A 14,648-nucleotide genomic window follows, 5' to 3' on the forward strand; every position below is an offset into this window, starting at 1 on the left:
ATTCAAACAGAAATTTGAATTAAACTTCTTCAAGTTGAAAGTAGATTGATATTTAGTATAAATATGCAATTATATAGCGTAGTTTAGCTGGTAAACGATGCTCAGTTCTGTTTGCCAGTTTCTTCAACCTCACCTTGCTCACTACCTTTTTAACTCTTACAACACCAGGTTAAAGTCCCACAGGTTTGTTGGAATCACTAGCTTTCGGTGTGTTGCTCCTTAACCTGATGTTGTCAGCCTTGTTACTGTGCCCACCCCAGTCCAACACCGGCATCTCCACATCATGGCTACCTTTGTAAAGTCTGATCTAATACAATCTGGAGTTCTTTTTTTTTGTTTAAATTTAGATTACCCAATTATTTTTTCCAATTAAGGGGCAATTTAGCGTGGCCAATCCACCTACTCTGCACATTTTTGGGTTGTGGGGGCGAAACCCACGCAGACACGGGGAGAATGTGCAAACTCCACACGGACAGTGACCCAGAGCCGGGATCGAACCTGGGACCTCAGCGTCATGAGGCGGTTGTGCTAACCACTAGGCCACCGTGCTGCCCCAATCTGGAGTTCTAATGTTTGAACTGACTTTTTCCTTTTCTAGCTCGATCGTAAATCTTATCCTAATGTGGTCATTACTCCTATGGTGTTCATTCACACTCAGTTCATCTACCCAAGCTACTTCATTAATCATAACCAAACCCAGTAAGGTCTCCATCACTGTAGGGTACCTCAGAAAGATACGCCATTCGAGTGAGCCGCATGTGGCTCGCAATGGTTCAGTAGCACACAACCAAGGTAGAAGTCCCATTCTAGGCCTTGAGCACAAAATTCAAGGCTGCCATTTCGATGCAGAAAGGAGAGAGTGCTGCACTGTCGGAGACAAAGGTAAACTGAGGCCCACCTGCCTTCTCAGGTTAACACAGAAGTTCCCATGACATTATTTTGAAGAGTAAGGAAACTATCCCTAGTGCTCTGGTCAATATTTATCTGTCAACCAACATCATGTAAAAAGTTTATCCGGTCATTATCATATCTACTATATGTGGGAGCTAACTGTGTACAAATTTCATAGGGGTCACCCAATATGCATTTTGTTTCCTCAATGTAGAGATTGTCACATTGTGAGCAGTGAAAACAGGAATCATAGAATTTACAGTGCAGGAGGCCATTCAGCCCATTGGGCTGCACCGGCCCTTGGAAAGAGCACCCTACTTAAGCCCACACCTCCACCCTATCCCTGTAACCCAGTACCCCTACCTAACCTTTTAGGACACTAAGGGCAGTTCAGCATGGCCAATCTATTTACCCTGCACATCTTTGGACTGTGGGAGGAAACTGGAGCACCCGGAGGAAACACACGCAGACACGGGAAGAAGGTGCAGACTCTGCACTGACAATGACCCAACCGGGAATGAAACCTGGGACCCTGGAGCTGTGAAGCAACAGTGCTAACCACGGTGCTACCATGCTGCCCAAAAGCAGTTGAGATTGAAAGCAGTACACAAATCACTGTTCCCCCTGGAAGGAGTGTTTGGTGCCTTGGACAATGAGGAGCGAGGAAGTAAAAGGTTACATCTCCTGCACTTGAATGGAACGGTGCCGTTTGATTTGATTTAATTTATTGTCATATGTACCAAAGTATAGTGAAAAGTATTTTTCTGCAGCCAAGGGAACGTACACAGTATGTACATAGTAGACAAAAGAGAATAATCGACAGAGTCCCTTGGCAAATGGTATGTTGGCAAACAGTGATTGGTTACAGTGCGGAACAAGGGGCCAAACAAAGCAAATACATGAGTAAGAGCAGCATAGGGCATCGTGGGAAGGGGATGCGATTTTGAAGGTGATAGAGAAGTGGACCTGGGGATTCAGTCCCTTCAAAATGGGGAGAGAGGGAAAGATGTGTCTAGCAATAGCATCACATTGGGGGTGGTGGAAATGGCAGAAAATCATCCGTTGAAAACCGTGGTCAGTCGTGTGGAATGTGACGATAAGGGAAATCCTATTGTGGTCTGGAAGGGATGGAAAGGAGCGAGAACTGCAAGAGGGCCCAATAAACAACAATGGGGTGATGGCAGCAGGGGGGGTGGGGGGGAGTGGGGAGGTTTGGAATGCCCAGTTAAGGTAAAAAGATATCTTAGAAACGCCAATGTGAAGTTTGCATCATCAGAAAAATTGCAACATTGAGTTCAACAATTTCAAAACATAATCTCAGACCATTTTGCTCCAACTTCTTTCTCTTTGGATATTTTGGTTCTTCACTTGTGCCTTCAGTCAATGCCCACCTGCCATAGATACATATTCTATTTTTTCCTTGCCCCATCACCCCTTTGACCCTGAAGGCCAGGCTCTTCTACCATTCAATCTCTCGGATGACAATAGTCAACGTGAAACATTAACTGTTTTTCTCTACATTTGTTGCCTGACCAGCTGAGGATCTGCAGCATTTTGTATTTTCATTTTGTATTTTCATTTTCAGATTTCCAGCATTCACATTACTCTGCTTTGCAGTTACTGCCCATCTCTTGAGCAATAACATATTTTCACATGGCTATGTTTGCTACATCACCACAGTAACTAAATTTCAGAAGTACTTCACTGGCAAAGGCGATTTGAAACAATTGGCTAGTCATGAAAGATGCTATATAAATGCAAGTCCTTCATTTTTCCACAAAACTCTGCTCTCTCCTCTTGCCTGTCGCACCATCTGTCCTTTAACACTCAGTCTCTCACACTCTGCCCATCTCTCTCTCTCTCACTACTACCGAGCTGGTCCCAGACATTCCCGCCGCCCGCCTCATCCAGGATAAACTCGCAGACATTACCAAGTGTGGCCGATTGTTCCGGACCCAACTCCTCTATATCTCTGTACTTCCAAACACTGACCGCCGCCATCATCAAAATATCAAACACGCCGATAATTTATAACACAGCACCACGCATCAGTGCCGGGCTCAGGCCGCCAGTCGCCAGCAACACCGCCACCTACAGGCCCAGGCCGCCAGCAACACCGCCACCTACAGGCCCAGACCGCCCGGCGCCAGCAACACCGCCACCTACAGGCCCAGGCCGCCAGCAACACCGCCACCTACAGGCCGCCCGGCGCCAGCTACACCGCCACCTACAGGCCCAGACCGCCCGGCGCCAGCAACACCGCCACCTACAGGCCCAGGCCGCCCGGTGCTAGCAACACCGCCACCTACAGGCCGCCCGGCACCAGCAACATCGCCATCTACAGGCCCAGGCCGCCCGGCGCCAGCAACACCGCCATCTACAGGCCCAGGCCTACCGGCGCCATGATCACCGCAACCTACAGGCCCAGGCCGACCGGCGCCAGCATCACCGCCACCTACAGGCCCAGGCCGGCCGGCACCAGCATCACCGCCACCTACAGGCCCAGGCCGGCCAGCGCCAGCAACACCGCCACCTACAGGCCGGCTGGCGCCAGCAACACCGCCAGCTACAGGCCCAGGCCGGCCAGCGCCAGCAACACCGCCACCTACAGGCCGGCTGGCGCCAGCAACACCGCCAGCTACAGGCTCAGGCCGCTCGGCGCCAGCAACACCGCCATCTACAGGCCAGGCCTCCCGGCGCCAGCAACACCGCCATCTATAGGCCCAGGCCGCCCGGCGCCAGCAACACCGCCACCTACAGGCCGGCTGGCGCCAGCAACACCGCCAGCTACAGGCCCAGGCCGGCCAGCGCCAGCAATACCGCCACCTACAGGCCGGCTGGCGCCAGCAACACCGCCAGCTACAGGCTCAGGCCGCCCGGCGCCAGCAATACCGCCATCTAGAGGCCAGGCCTCCCGGCGCCAGCAAGACCGCCATCTACAGGCCCAGGCCGCCCGGCGCCAGCAAGACCGCCATCTACAGGCCCAGGCCGCCCGGCGCCAGCAACACCGCCACCTACTGGCCCCGGCAACAACACCGCCGCCTCCATCTCACAGCGTTTGGAACGCCGCCATCTACAGGTCACAGCGGCACATCAGGACCTGAAGGACTTGTATTTATATAGCACCTTAAACGTCGCAAAAGTGTTCACAGCACTGTTATAAAACTTTAAAAAGGTAGGATTTAAGGCCAATATTTAAGGAAGCGAGAAAGGTAAGTTGTTGTTCAGGTTGAATAGTAGTCTTAATGGAAGCAAATTCTGCAGATGCGGGAATCTGAAACCAAAGAGAAAATGCTGGAAAATCTCAGCAGGTCTGGCAGCATCTGTAGGGAGAGAAAAGAGCTAACATTTCCAGTCCAGATGATTGACAAAGGGTCATCTGGACTTGAAACGTTAGCTCTTTCTCTCCCTACAGATGCTGCCAGACCTGCTGAGATTTTCCAGCATTTTCTCTGGTTTCAGATTCCACCGGATCAAATGCCTTCCCCACGTCCATTGTGACCACTATCTCCACGTCCATACCCTCTGGGGGCATCATAATTACATTCAGCAGCCTTCTTACGTTGGCCGCCAACTGCCTGCTCTTAACAAATCCAGTCTGGTCCTCCCCAATCATGTCTGGAACGCAGTCTTCAATCCTTGAGGACAAGATCTTGGCCAACAGTTTGGCATCTACATTTAGTAGGGAGATCGGTCTGTAGGACCTACAAAGCTCCGGATCCTTATCCAGCTTCAGGATCAGTGAGATAGTGGCCTGCGACATTGTCGGGGGAAGCCCCCCTTTCTTCCTTATCTCATTAAATGTCCTCATCAGCAGCGACCCCAGCATCCCAGACAACATTTTATAAAACTCCACTGGGTACCAGTTCGGTCCTGGGGCTTTGCCCGACTGCATGGCCTTCAGCCTTTCTGCTATTTCTTCCAATCCGATCAGGGTCCCCAGCCCTTATACCAACCCTTCGTCCACCTTTGGAAACCTCAGCCCCCTAAGAATTGCCTCATCCTCTCCGACCCAGGGGGCTTCCGACTCATACAGCCTACTGTAAAACTCCTTAAACGCCTTATTTACCCCTGCTGAATATCCGACCAGCTTCCCATGTCTGTCCTTTACTTTCCCAATCTCCCTGGGTGCCTCCCTCTTTCTGAGCTGCCTCCCTCTTTCTAAGCTGCCTCCCTCTTTCTAAGCTGCTGTGCAAGCACTCTGCTGGTCTTCTCCCCATATTCATACATCACCTTCCACCGCCTTCCCTGTAGTTAACAAACCAAATTCCACCTGTAGCCTCCGTCGTTCCCTCAGAAGCCCTGCCTCTGGGGCCTCCGCATACCTCCTGTCGACCTGTAGTATTTCCCTTATCAGTCGGTCTGTCTCTGCTCTGCCTACCTTCTCCGTGTGGGCCGGGATCGAGATCCGCTCCCCTCTAACCACCGCCTTCAGCGCCTCCCAGACCATTCCCGCCGAGACTTCCCTGATGTTGTTAACTTCCAGATAGTTCTGGATATATTTCCTGAGCCGCCCGCACACCTCCTCATCCGCTAAAAGTCCAACATCCAGCCTACAGTGCGGGCGTTGGCCACCCCCATGCTCACCTGTAGATCAACCAAATGCGGGGCATGATCTGAGATCGTAATTGCTGAGTACTCAGTGTCCACTACCCCCATCAGTAAAGCCCTGTTCAGGATTTTTAAAAAGTCAATTCGGGAGTACTCTTTATTCACGTGCGAGTAGAAGGAAAACTCCTTCACTCTTGACCGCCCAAATCGCCATGGGTCCAACCCCCATCTGCTCCATAAACCCCTTTAGCTCCTTTGCCATTGCCGGCACCCTGCCTGTCTTTGAGCTAGACCGGTCTAGCCCTGGGTCAATGACTGTGGTGAAGTCCCCCCCCATGACCAACTTATGCGAATCCAGGTCCAGGATCTTCCCCAACATCCTCCTTATGAACTCCTTAAGACTAGGGAGGTTATGTTGCAATTGTATAAGGTGTTAGTGAGGCCACACCTGGAGTATTGTGTTCAGTTTTGGTCTCCTTACTTGAGAAAGGACGTACTGGCACTGGAGGGTGTGCAGAGGAGATTCACTAGGTTGATCCCAGAGCTGAAGGGGTTGGATTATGACGAGAGGTTGAGTAGACTGGGACTGTACTTGTGGAATTTAGAAGGATGAGGGGGGATCTTATAGAAACATTTAAAATTATGAAGGGAATAGATAGGATAGATGCGGGCAGGTTGTTTCCACTGGCGGGTGAAAGCAGAACTAGGGGACATAGCCTCAAAATAAGGGGAAGTAGATTTAGGACTGAGTTTAGGAGGAACTTCTTCACCCAAAGGGTTGTGAATCTATGGAATTCCTTGCCCAGTGAAGCAGTTGAGGCTCCTTCATTACATGTTTTTAAGATAAAGATAGATAGTTTTTTGAAGAATAAAGGGATTAAGGGTTATGGTGTTCGGGCCGGAAAGTGGAGCTGAGTCCACAAAAGATCAGCCATGATCTAATTGAATGGCGGAGCAGGCTCGAGGGGCCAGATGGCCTACTCCTGCTCCTAGTTCTTATGTTCCACATCATCCCAGTTTGGCGCGTACATATTCACGAGCACCACCGGCAGCCCTTCCAGCTTCCCACTAACCATAATGTAACGGTCTCCCACATCCGCAACTATTCTCCCCGCCTCGAATGACACTCGCTTGTTAATCAGGATCGCGACCCCTCTAGTCTTAGAGTCCAGCCCCGAGTGGAAAACCTGTCCGACCCATCCCTTCCTTAACAGTGGTTAGCAGTGCTAACCACTGTGCCACCGTGCTGCCCATGAGGCATCACATGTTCATACCTGTTCTCTCTTGGGGTCATAATGAGCCAGGATGTTTGATGATCGTAACTGCTGCTTCACCTTTGCAAAGACATCCGGCACCTGCACAACCACTTCTGGTGTTTTTAAAAATAAATTTAAGTGCCCAATTCATTTTTTTCCAAATAAGGGGCAATTTAGCGTGGCCGATCCACCTACCCTGCACATCTTTGGGTTGTGGGGGTGAGACCCACGGAGACACGGGGAGAATGTGAAAACTCCACACGGACGGTGACCCGGGGCTGGGATCAAACCAAGTCCTCAACACCGTGAGGCAGCTGTGCTAACCACTGCACCACCGTGCCAACCTACTTCTGCTTTTTTTTGAACAGTGTGCAGGGATAAAGTGACCAAATTTGCAATAAAGTGGCCAAGTTTGGGATAAATTTCCCATAATAGTTTACAGCAGTGAGCAAACACACAGCTTCCAAACATTAAACATTGAAGTCAACAGTACAATAAAATCACCAGTGATCTGTAAAAACAGTTCTTCAATACCTGCAGCAAGTTGCTCAGTTAAATCAGGCCGCCACCCTTCCTCTTCGTCAGCATTGGTAGTAGTTCAGCTCACTCTCTCTCCTTCCTTACTCCAGGCCACAGAAGCAAAAGAGGTGGCAGCAAACAGCCACACAGCCTCCAGGCAGCTGCAGTAGCTTTCAGGTCACTCTGCTCGCTCTCTCTCTCTCCTGCAGCTCCTAGCAGCAAACACTGAAAGGCAGGAATAATCATACCGGAAAGTCACACTGACAGAGCACAGCAGAAGTGTAAAAGAGCACCCCATCCCCCTCTCCAGCACTGGTAGTAGGCCAGTTTACATCCTCCCTTTGCCTTATTCCAGGCCACAGAAGCAGAAGAGGCAGCAGCAAACAAACACTGGGCATTCAGGCATTGCAGCCAGAAGCAGGAGCAAACAGCAAACACAACCTTCTGCCTCTTGAGAGCTGTGAAGTACTCCCACAACTAACAAGGTTAATTCCTTATTAGCAATAGCGTTCAACTGTGAAGCTAGAGGCTGCTCACAGTCAAAGGGTCTTAAAGTGACCTTTAGCATATCACCATAAACAGGTCTCTATCCTGGACCTTTTGGTAGAACAGACAGGCATCAGCTGTAGTTGCCCCTGTCATGGGTATGCACAATATTGGAAGATGGCCTATAGGCCCCGCAAACGCTAAGCCCTGCACCGCCCCCCCCCCCCCCCCCCCAGCCCAGGGGTGACCTCCAACCTGTAGTGCCCAGGCCCCCGACAGGCTGTTCCCCCCTGAGGGCATTTCTCCCCCCTCCTGAGTATAGCTCCCATACCCCTGGGCTTGCCAGAGTAGCAATGGCTCCTCACATTTGCAGCTTCCCTCAGCAGCCATCTTGCTAACTTCCTGTTTTTAAATAGGCGTGCTAAACTGTGCCCACGTGTCCTCGCTGGGGAGCCGGTAAGTTCCCGCGAGACTATTAGATTGGCCTTCCATTTCGCTCATGAGATGGAGATTGCCCTAAATGTGTCTCAATGGTGTCTCGCCACGTCTGGATGGGATCCAGAACCCACCAACAGGGCCGGGCTGGTTAGATTGCAAACCAATTTGCGGCCAGCGCTGATCCTGATTTTGTCCTCTCCCGCGCTCCAGGTGCAAGATGGCCATTAAATCGTACCCCATGTCGGAGATACTCCGTGTCTATTTGGATCCATGTCCGCTGATGGCCATGTTTGGGGTGGCGGATTCGCCGGTGCTTCGGTCTGGAGTGAAGGCGGATGTAAAAGAATGAGAAGTGATCTCATTGAAACATATAAAATTCTTAGACCTAGGGTAGACGATGTGAGATTGCTTCCCCTGACTGGAGAGTCCAGAACCAGAAGTTACAGTCTCTAGATTAGGGGTTGGCCATTTAGGACTGAAATAATGTGAAATTTCACTACTCAGATAAAACAAATTGCATTAATATAGCGCTTTTCATGACCACCGGATGTCTTAAAACACTTTACACCCAATGACGTTGAATACTTTTCAGGCCGGGGTCGACGGATGTTTGATCCCTCAGGGAGTTTAAGGATTTGGAGAACGCAATTGAAGCTCAAGAACGGCCATGATCGTATTGAATGGGCGGCACTGTGTTTAGCACTGCTCACTCACAGCGCCAGGGTTCAATTCCAGCCTTGGGTAACTATGTGGAGTTTGTACATTCTCCTAAAGTCTGCGTGGGTTTCCTCCCACAGTCCAAAGTTGTGCAGGGTAGGTGGATTGGCCATGATAAATTATCCCTTAGTGTCCAAAAAAGGTTAGGTGGGGTTACTGGGTTATAGGTACAGGGCGGGGCGTGGGCCAAGATAGGGTGCTCTTTCAGAGGATCGATGCAGACTCGATGGGCTGAATAGCCTCCTTCTGCACTGTAGGGGTTCTGTGATTCTATGAATGGCAGAACAGGCTTGATGGGCCATATGGTCGACCCCTGCTCCTATTCCTTCTGTTCTTGAAGTACTTTTGAAGTGTAATCATTGTTGAAATGTAGGCAAAAGGAGAATCGAGTTGTGCATTGCAAAGCCCCACAAACAGCGATGTTTTGATATTGGCTCATACGCCTTGCTCTTCTTAGAAATAGTGCCTTGGGTCTTCCACATCCAACAGAGCACGGCGATGGGACCTTGATTTAATGTCTCACCTGAAAGAAAGCATCTCTAACAGTGAAGAATTCCCTTAGTACTGCACTGGAGTGTCAGCTGATTTTTGTGCTCAAGCCTTGGGCCTGGATTTTACAATCCCACCTACAGTAGAATTAGCGCAGGCAGCACCTGAAACTTTGGAAGCCATCCAATAATCGTTGACTTTGGGTGTGAAAATCCCACCCTTGGCGTAGGACCTGAACCTAGAACCTTGTGGATCAGAACCAAGAGTACTCCCGTTCGAGCCTGGGCTGAAAGAAGGTTGGGTAACCTTTGGAATTCTCGTATCCCAGAGAGCTGAGTTAATTAGTATCTTCAAGGTTGAGATTGTTAGATTTTTGAGCATAAAGGGAATGAAGGGATAGTGGGAATAGTTCAGGGACCATGGAATTGTCAAAGATTAGCCATGATCGTATCGAGGCAGAGCAGGCTCAAGGGGCCTCAAGGTCTACGCCAGCTTCTATCTCATGTGCGGGATTTGCCGAGCAACATGCCGCGGTGGCAGGTGGCCCGCCATTGCCCGGTAACGGGATCTTCTGGTCCCGTTGCTGTCAATGGATTTTCCATTGCACCCATTGGCACCAGGAAACCATCAGTGGAACTGGAAAATCCTAGCAGCACGGACAGAAAGTGTTTTGGGCAGCACGGTAGCATGGTGGTTAGCATAAATGCTTCACAGCTCCAGGGTCCCAGGTTCGATTCCCAGCTGGGTCACTGTCTGTGTGGAGTCTGCACGTCCTCCCCGTGTGTGCGTGGGTTTCCTCCGGGTGCTCCGGTTTCCTCCCACAGTCCAAAGATGTGCGGGTTAGGTGGATTGGCCATGCTAAATTGCCCGTAGTGTCCTAAAAAAGTAAGGCTAAGGGGGGGGTTGTTGGGTTACTGGTATAGGGTGGATACGTGGGTTTGAGTAGGGTGATCATGGCTCGGCACAATATTGAGGGCCGAAGGGCCTGTTCTGTGCTGTACTGTTCTATGTTCTATGTGTTCTTTTCTTTTTCTATTTCCTGTTTTGGGGAGCGGGGGGGGGGGGGGTTCCCATTATTTTTTCTGCTCTGTTAGCACGGTTTTATCTCAGGACATCTTACTCTAGAAGAGATCTTGCTGGAGGCAATGGTTTCTTGTGGAAAACAAATTCATTTACATACTACCTATTTACAAAGTGAAGGAAGACCAGGACATTGCTGGAGCTACTTTCTAATATGCCTCACACATCTTTTCTCAATGGGTGCCATCACTGTAACATAGCTCTTTATCTACATGCTCAGTAACTGTTATTAGAGTTAACCCTTTACTGTCCTTATACCACTAGATCTAATACACAATCAAGTCTTACTGCTAAAAAGAAGACGGTCTATGCTGCAGTGGGACTGAGTCCCTTTTTTAAAAAAAATAATTTTTATTGGAATTTTTTACAGAAAATATAAAATATAACAACAAACAATGAAATGCAACAAAATAACCCATAACGACTGTAACACCCCCCAGACCGAATCAACGCATGTATCATATCCCCCCCCCCCAACCCCAACAAGAGAATTTAAAAATAAATTAAAATTAAATAAACAAACATAGTCATTGTTTCCCCCCCCCCCCCCCCCCCCCCCCCCCGGGTTGCTGCTGCTACTGTACCCGTACCCTATCATTGAGCCAGAAAGTCGAGGAAAGGTTGCCACCGCCTAAAGAACCCTTGTACCGATCCTCTCAGGGCGAATTTGACCTTTTCTAGCTTAATAAAACCCGCCATGTCATTGATCCAGGTCTCCACGCTTGGGGGCCTCGCATCCTTCCATTGTAGCAAGATCCTTCGCCGGGCTACTAGGGATGCAAAGGCCAAAGGCCAGCACACCAGCCTCTTTCGCCTCCTGCACTCCCAGCTCCACCCCAACCCCAAAAATCGCGAGTCCCCATCCTGGCTTGACCCTGGATCCCAACACCCTCGACACCGTCCTCGCCACCCCCTTACAGAACTCCTCCAGTGCCGGGCATGCCCAGATCATATGGGCATGATTCGCTGGACTCCCCGAGCACCTGACACACCTGTCTTCACCCACAAAGAACCTACTCATCCTCGTCCCAGTCATGTGGGCCCTATGCAGCACCTTGAATTGGATGAGGCTAAGCCGCACACACGAAGAGGAAGAATTAACCCTCTCCAGGGCATCAGCCCATGTCCCGTCTTCGATCTGTTCCCCCAGTTGCCCCTCCCACTTAGTTTTCAGCTCCTCTACTGACGCCTCCTCCACCTCCTGCATAACCTTGTAGATATCAGATATCTTCCCCTCTCCGACCCAGACCCCCGAAAGCACCCTGTCACTCACCCCCCTCGCGGGAAGCGAAGGGAATCTCTCCACCTGCCGTCTAGCAAATGCTTTTACCTGCAGATACCTGAACATGTTTCCCGGGGGGAGCCCAAATTTCTCCTCCAACTCCCCCAGGCTCGCAAACCTCCCATCAATAAACAGGTCCCTCAGCTGTCTGATGCCCGCTCTGTGCCAAACTTGAAATCCCCCATCAATGTTCCCCGGGATGAACCTATGGTTCCCCCTTAACGGAGACTCCATCGAGCCCCCCACTTCTCCCCTATGTCGCCTCCACTGCCCCCAAATCTTGAGGGTAGCCGCCACCACCGGACTCGTGGTATACCTCATAGGAGGGAGCGGCCACGGCGCCGTTACCAGGGCCCCCAGGCTTGTATCTCCACAGGACGCCCTCTCCATCCGTTTCCATGCTGTCCCCTCCCCCTCCATCACCCACTTGCGCACCATCGACACATTGGCCGCCCAGTAGTACCCCGAGAGATTGGGTAACGCCAGCCCCCCCCCCCCCCCCCCCCCCCCCCCCATCTCTACTCTGCTCCAAGAAGACCCTCTTCACCCTCGGGGTCCCATGCGCCCAAACAAAGCTCATGATGCTGCTGGTCACCCTTCTAAAAAAGGCCCTAGGGATAAAGATGGGCAAACACTGGAAGAGGAACAAGAACCTCGGGAGAACCGTCATTTTGATGGACTGCACTCTACCCGCCAACGATAGCGGCACCATGTCCCACCTTTTAAATTCCTCCTCCATCAGCCTGGTAAAATTAAGCTTATGGAGAGTCCCCCAACTGGCCACCTGTACCCCCAGATATCTGAAACTCTTCACTGCCCTCTTAAACGGGAGCCTCCCAATTCCCTCCTCCTGATCTCCCGGGTGTACTACAAATACCTCGCTCTTGCCTAAATTTAGCTTATAGCCCGAGAAGCCCCCAAATTCCGCCAACAGCTCCATCACCCCCGGCATTCCCCCTTCTGGGTCCGCCACATACAACAGCAGGTCGTCCACATACAGCGATACCCGATGTTCCTCCCCACCCCGCACCAGACCCCTCCATCTCCCTGACTCCCTCAACGCCATAGCCATAGGTTCAATCGCCAGTGCAAAGAGCAAGGGGGACAGGGGGCACCTCTGCCTGGTCCCACGGTAGAGCCTAAAGTACTCCGATCTCCTTCCATTTGTAACTACACTCGCCATCGGAGCCGCGTAGAGCAACCTCACCCATTTGATGAATCCCTCCCCAAATCCGAACCGCTCCAGCACCTCCCACAGGTACCCCCACTCAACTCTATCAAACGCTTTCTCTGCATCCAGCGCCACCACTATCTCCGCCTCCCCCTCCACTGCCGGCATCATGATAACATTTAGCAGTCTCCGCACATTCGTGTTGAGCTGCCGTCCCTTGACAAATCCTGTCTGATCCTCGTGTATCACCCCTGGCACACAGTCCTCTATCCTGGTGGCCAGGATCTTCGCCAGCAACTTGGCGTCAATATTGAGGAGCGAGATAGGCCTGTATGATCCACACTGCAAGGGGTCCTTATCCCGCTTTAGGATCAGAGAGATCAGTGCCCGCGACATCGTCGGGGGCAAAGCCCCCCCTCCCATGCCTCATTGAAGGCTCGCACCAACAGGGGGCCCACCAGATCCGCATACTTTTTATAAAATTCCACCGGGAACCCGTCCGGCCCAGGAGCCTTACCCGACTGCATTTGTCCAATCCCCCTGACTAGCTCCTCCAACTCTATCGGCGCCCCCAGCCCCTCTACCAGCTCCTCTTGAACCCTTGGGAAACATAGCCTGTTCATGAAGCTCTCCATCCCCCCTCTCCCCATCGGAGGTTCCGACCGGTACAGTTCCTCGTAGAAGTCCCTAAAGACCCCATTTACTTCTGTCCCCTTCTGCACTACATTCCCACCCCCATCCGTCACTCCACCAATTTCCCTAGCAGCATCTCGCCTACGGAGCTGATGCGCCAACATCCTGCTCGCCCTCTCCCCATACTCATATACCGCGCCCTGCGCCCTCCTCCACTGTGTCTCCGCCTTTCTGGTGGTCAACAAGTCAAATTTGGCCTGCAAACTACGCAGTTCCCCCAGCAACCCCTCCTCCGGTGCCTCCGCGTATCTCCTGTCCACATCCAGGAGCTCCCCCACCAGTCTCTCTCTCTCCTTCCTCTCCCTCCTTTCCCTGTGGGCCCGGATGGAGATCAGCTCCCCCCGGATCACTGCTTTCAGAGCCTCCCAGACCATCCCCATCCGGACCTCCCCCGTGTCATTGGTATCAAGATACCCCTCAATACTTCTACGGACCCTCCTACACACCTCCTCATCAGCCAGCATCCCCACATCCAGGCGCCAGAGCGGGCGCTGGTCCCGCGCCTCCCCCATCTCCAGATCAACCCAGTGCGGAGCATGGTCTGAAATCGCTATGGCCGAATACTCGGCATCCTGCACCCTCGAGATCAATCCCCTGCTCAGGATGAAAAAATCTATTCGTGAATAAACCCTATGGACATGAGAGAAAAAGGAATACTCTTGCGCTCTCGGTCTCCCAAACCTCCAGGGATCCACCCCTCCCATCTGGTCCATGAATCCCCTCAGTACTTTGGCCGCCGCCGGTCTCCTACCCATCCTTGAACTGGACCGGTCCAGTGGGGGATCCAGCACTGTGTTAAAGTTTCCCCCCATGATCAGGCCCCCTGCCTCTAGGTCCGGAATGCGGCCGAACAAGCGCCTCATGAAGCCAGCATCATCCCAATTCGGGGCATATACATTAACCAGCACCACCTTCTCTCCCTGCAGCCTACCCTTCACCATAATATATCTGCCCTCCTTGTCCGACACCATCTCAGCCGCCTCGAACGTCACCCTCTTCCCCACCAGAATCGCCACCCCCCGGTTCTTCGCGTCCAATCCTGAGTGAAAAACCTGCCCCACCCACCCCTTCCTCA

General features: G+C 51.7%; 1 protein-coding gene across 1 annotated transcript in view; it reads right to left on the bottom strand.

Moving 5' to 3' along the window:
* Positions 1–3,023, bottom strand: part of polr1e (RNA polymerase I subunit E) — a 48,026-nt gene extending 45,003 nt beyond the window's left edge. Inside the window, exon 1 of the mRNA XM_038804533.1 lies at positions 2,823–3,023. Coding sequence (XP_038660461.1) covers positions 2,823–2,895 — 73 coding nt within the window. The 5' untranslated portion in view covers positions 2,896–3,023. The remainder of the gene's footprint in view (positions 1–2,822) is intronic.
* Positions 3,024–14,648: the final 11,625 nt, after the last annotated feature.

This window comes from Scyliorhinus canicula, chromosome 8 (assembly GCF_902713615.1).
Source record: "Scyliorhinus canicula chromosome 8, sScyCan1.1, whole genome shotgun sequence".
NCBI classification, from domain to species: Eukaryota; Metazoa; Chordata; class Chondrichthyes; order Carcharhiniformes; family Scyliorhinidae; genus Scyliorhinus; species Scyliorhinus canicula.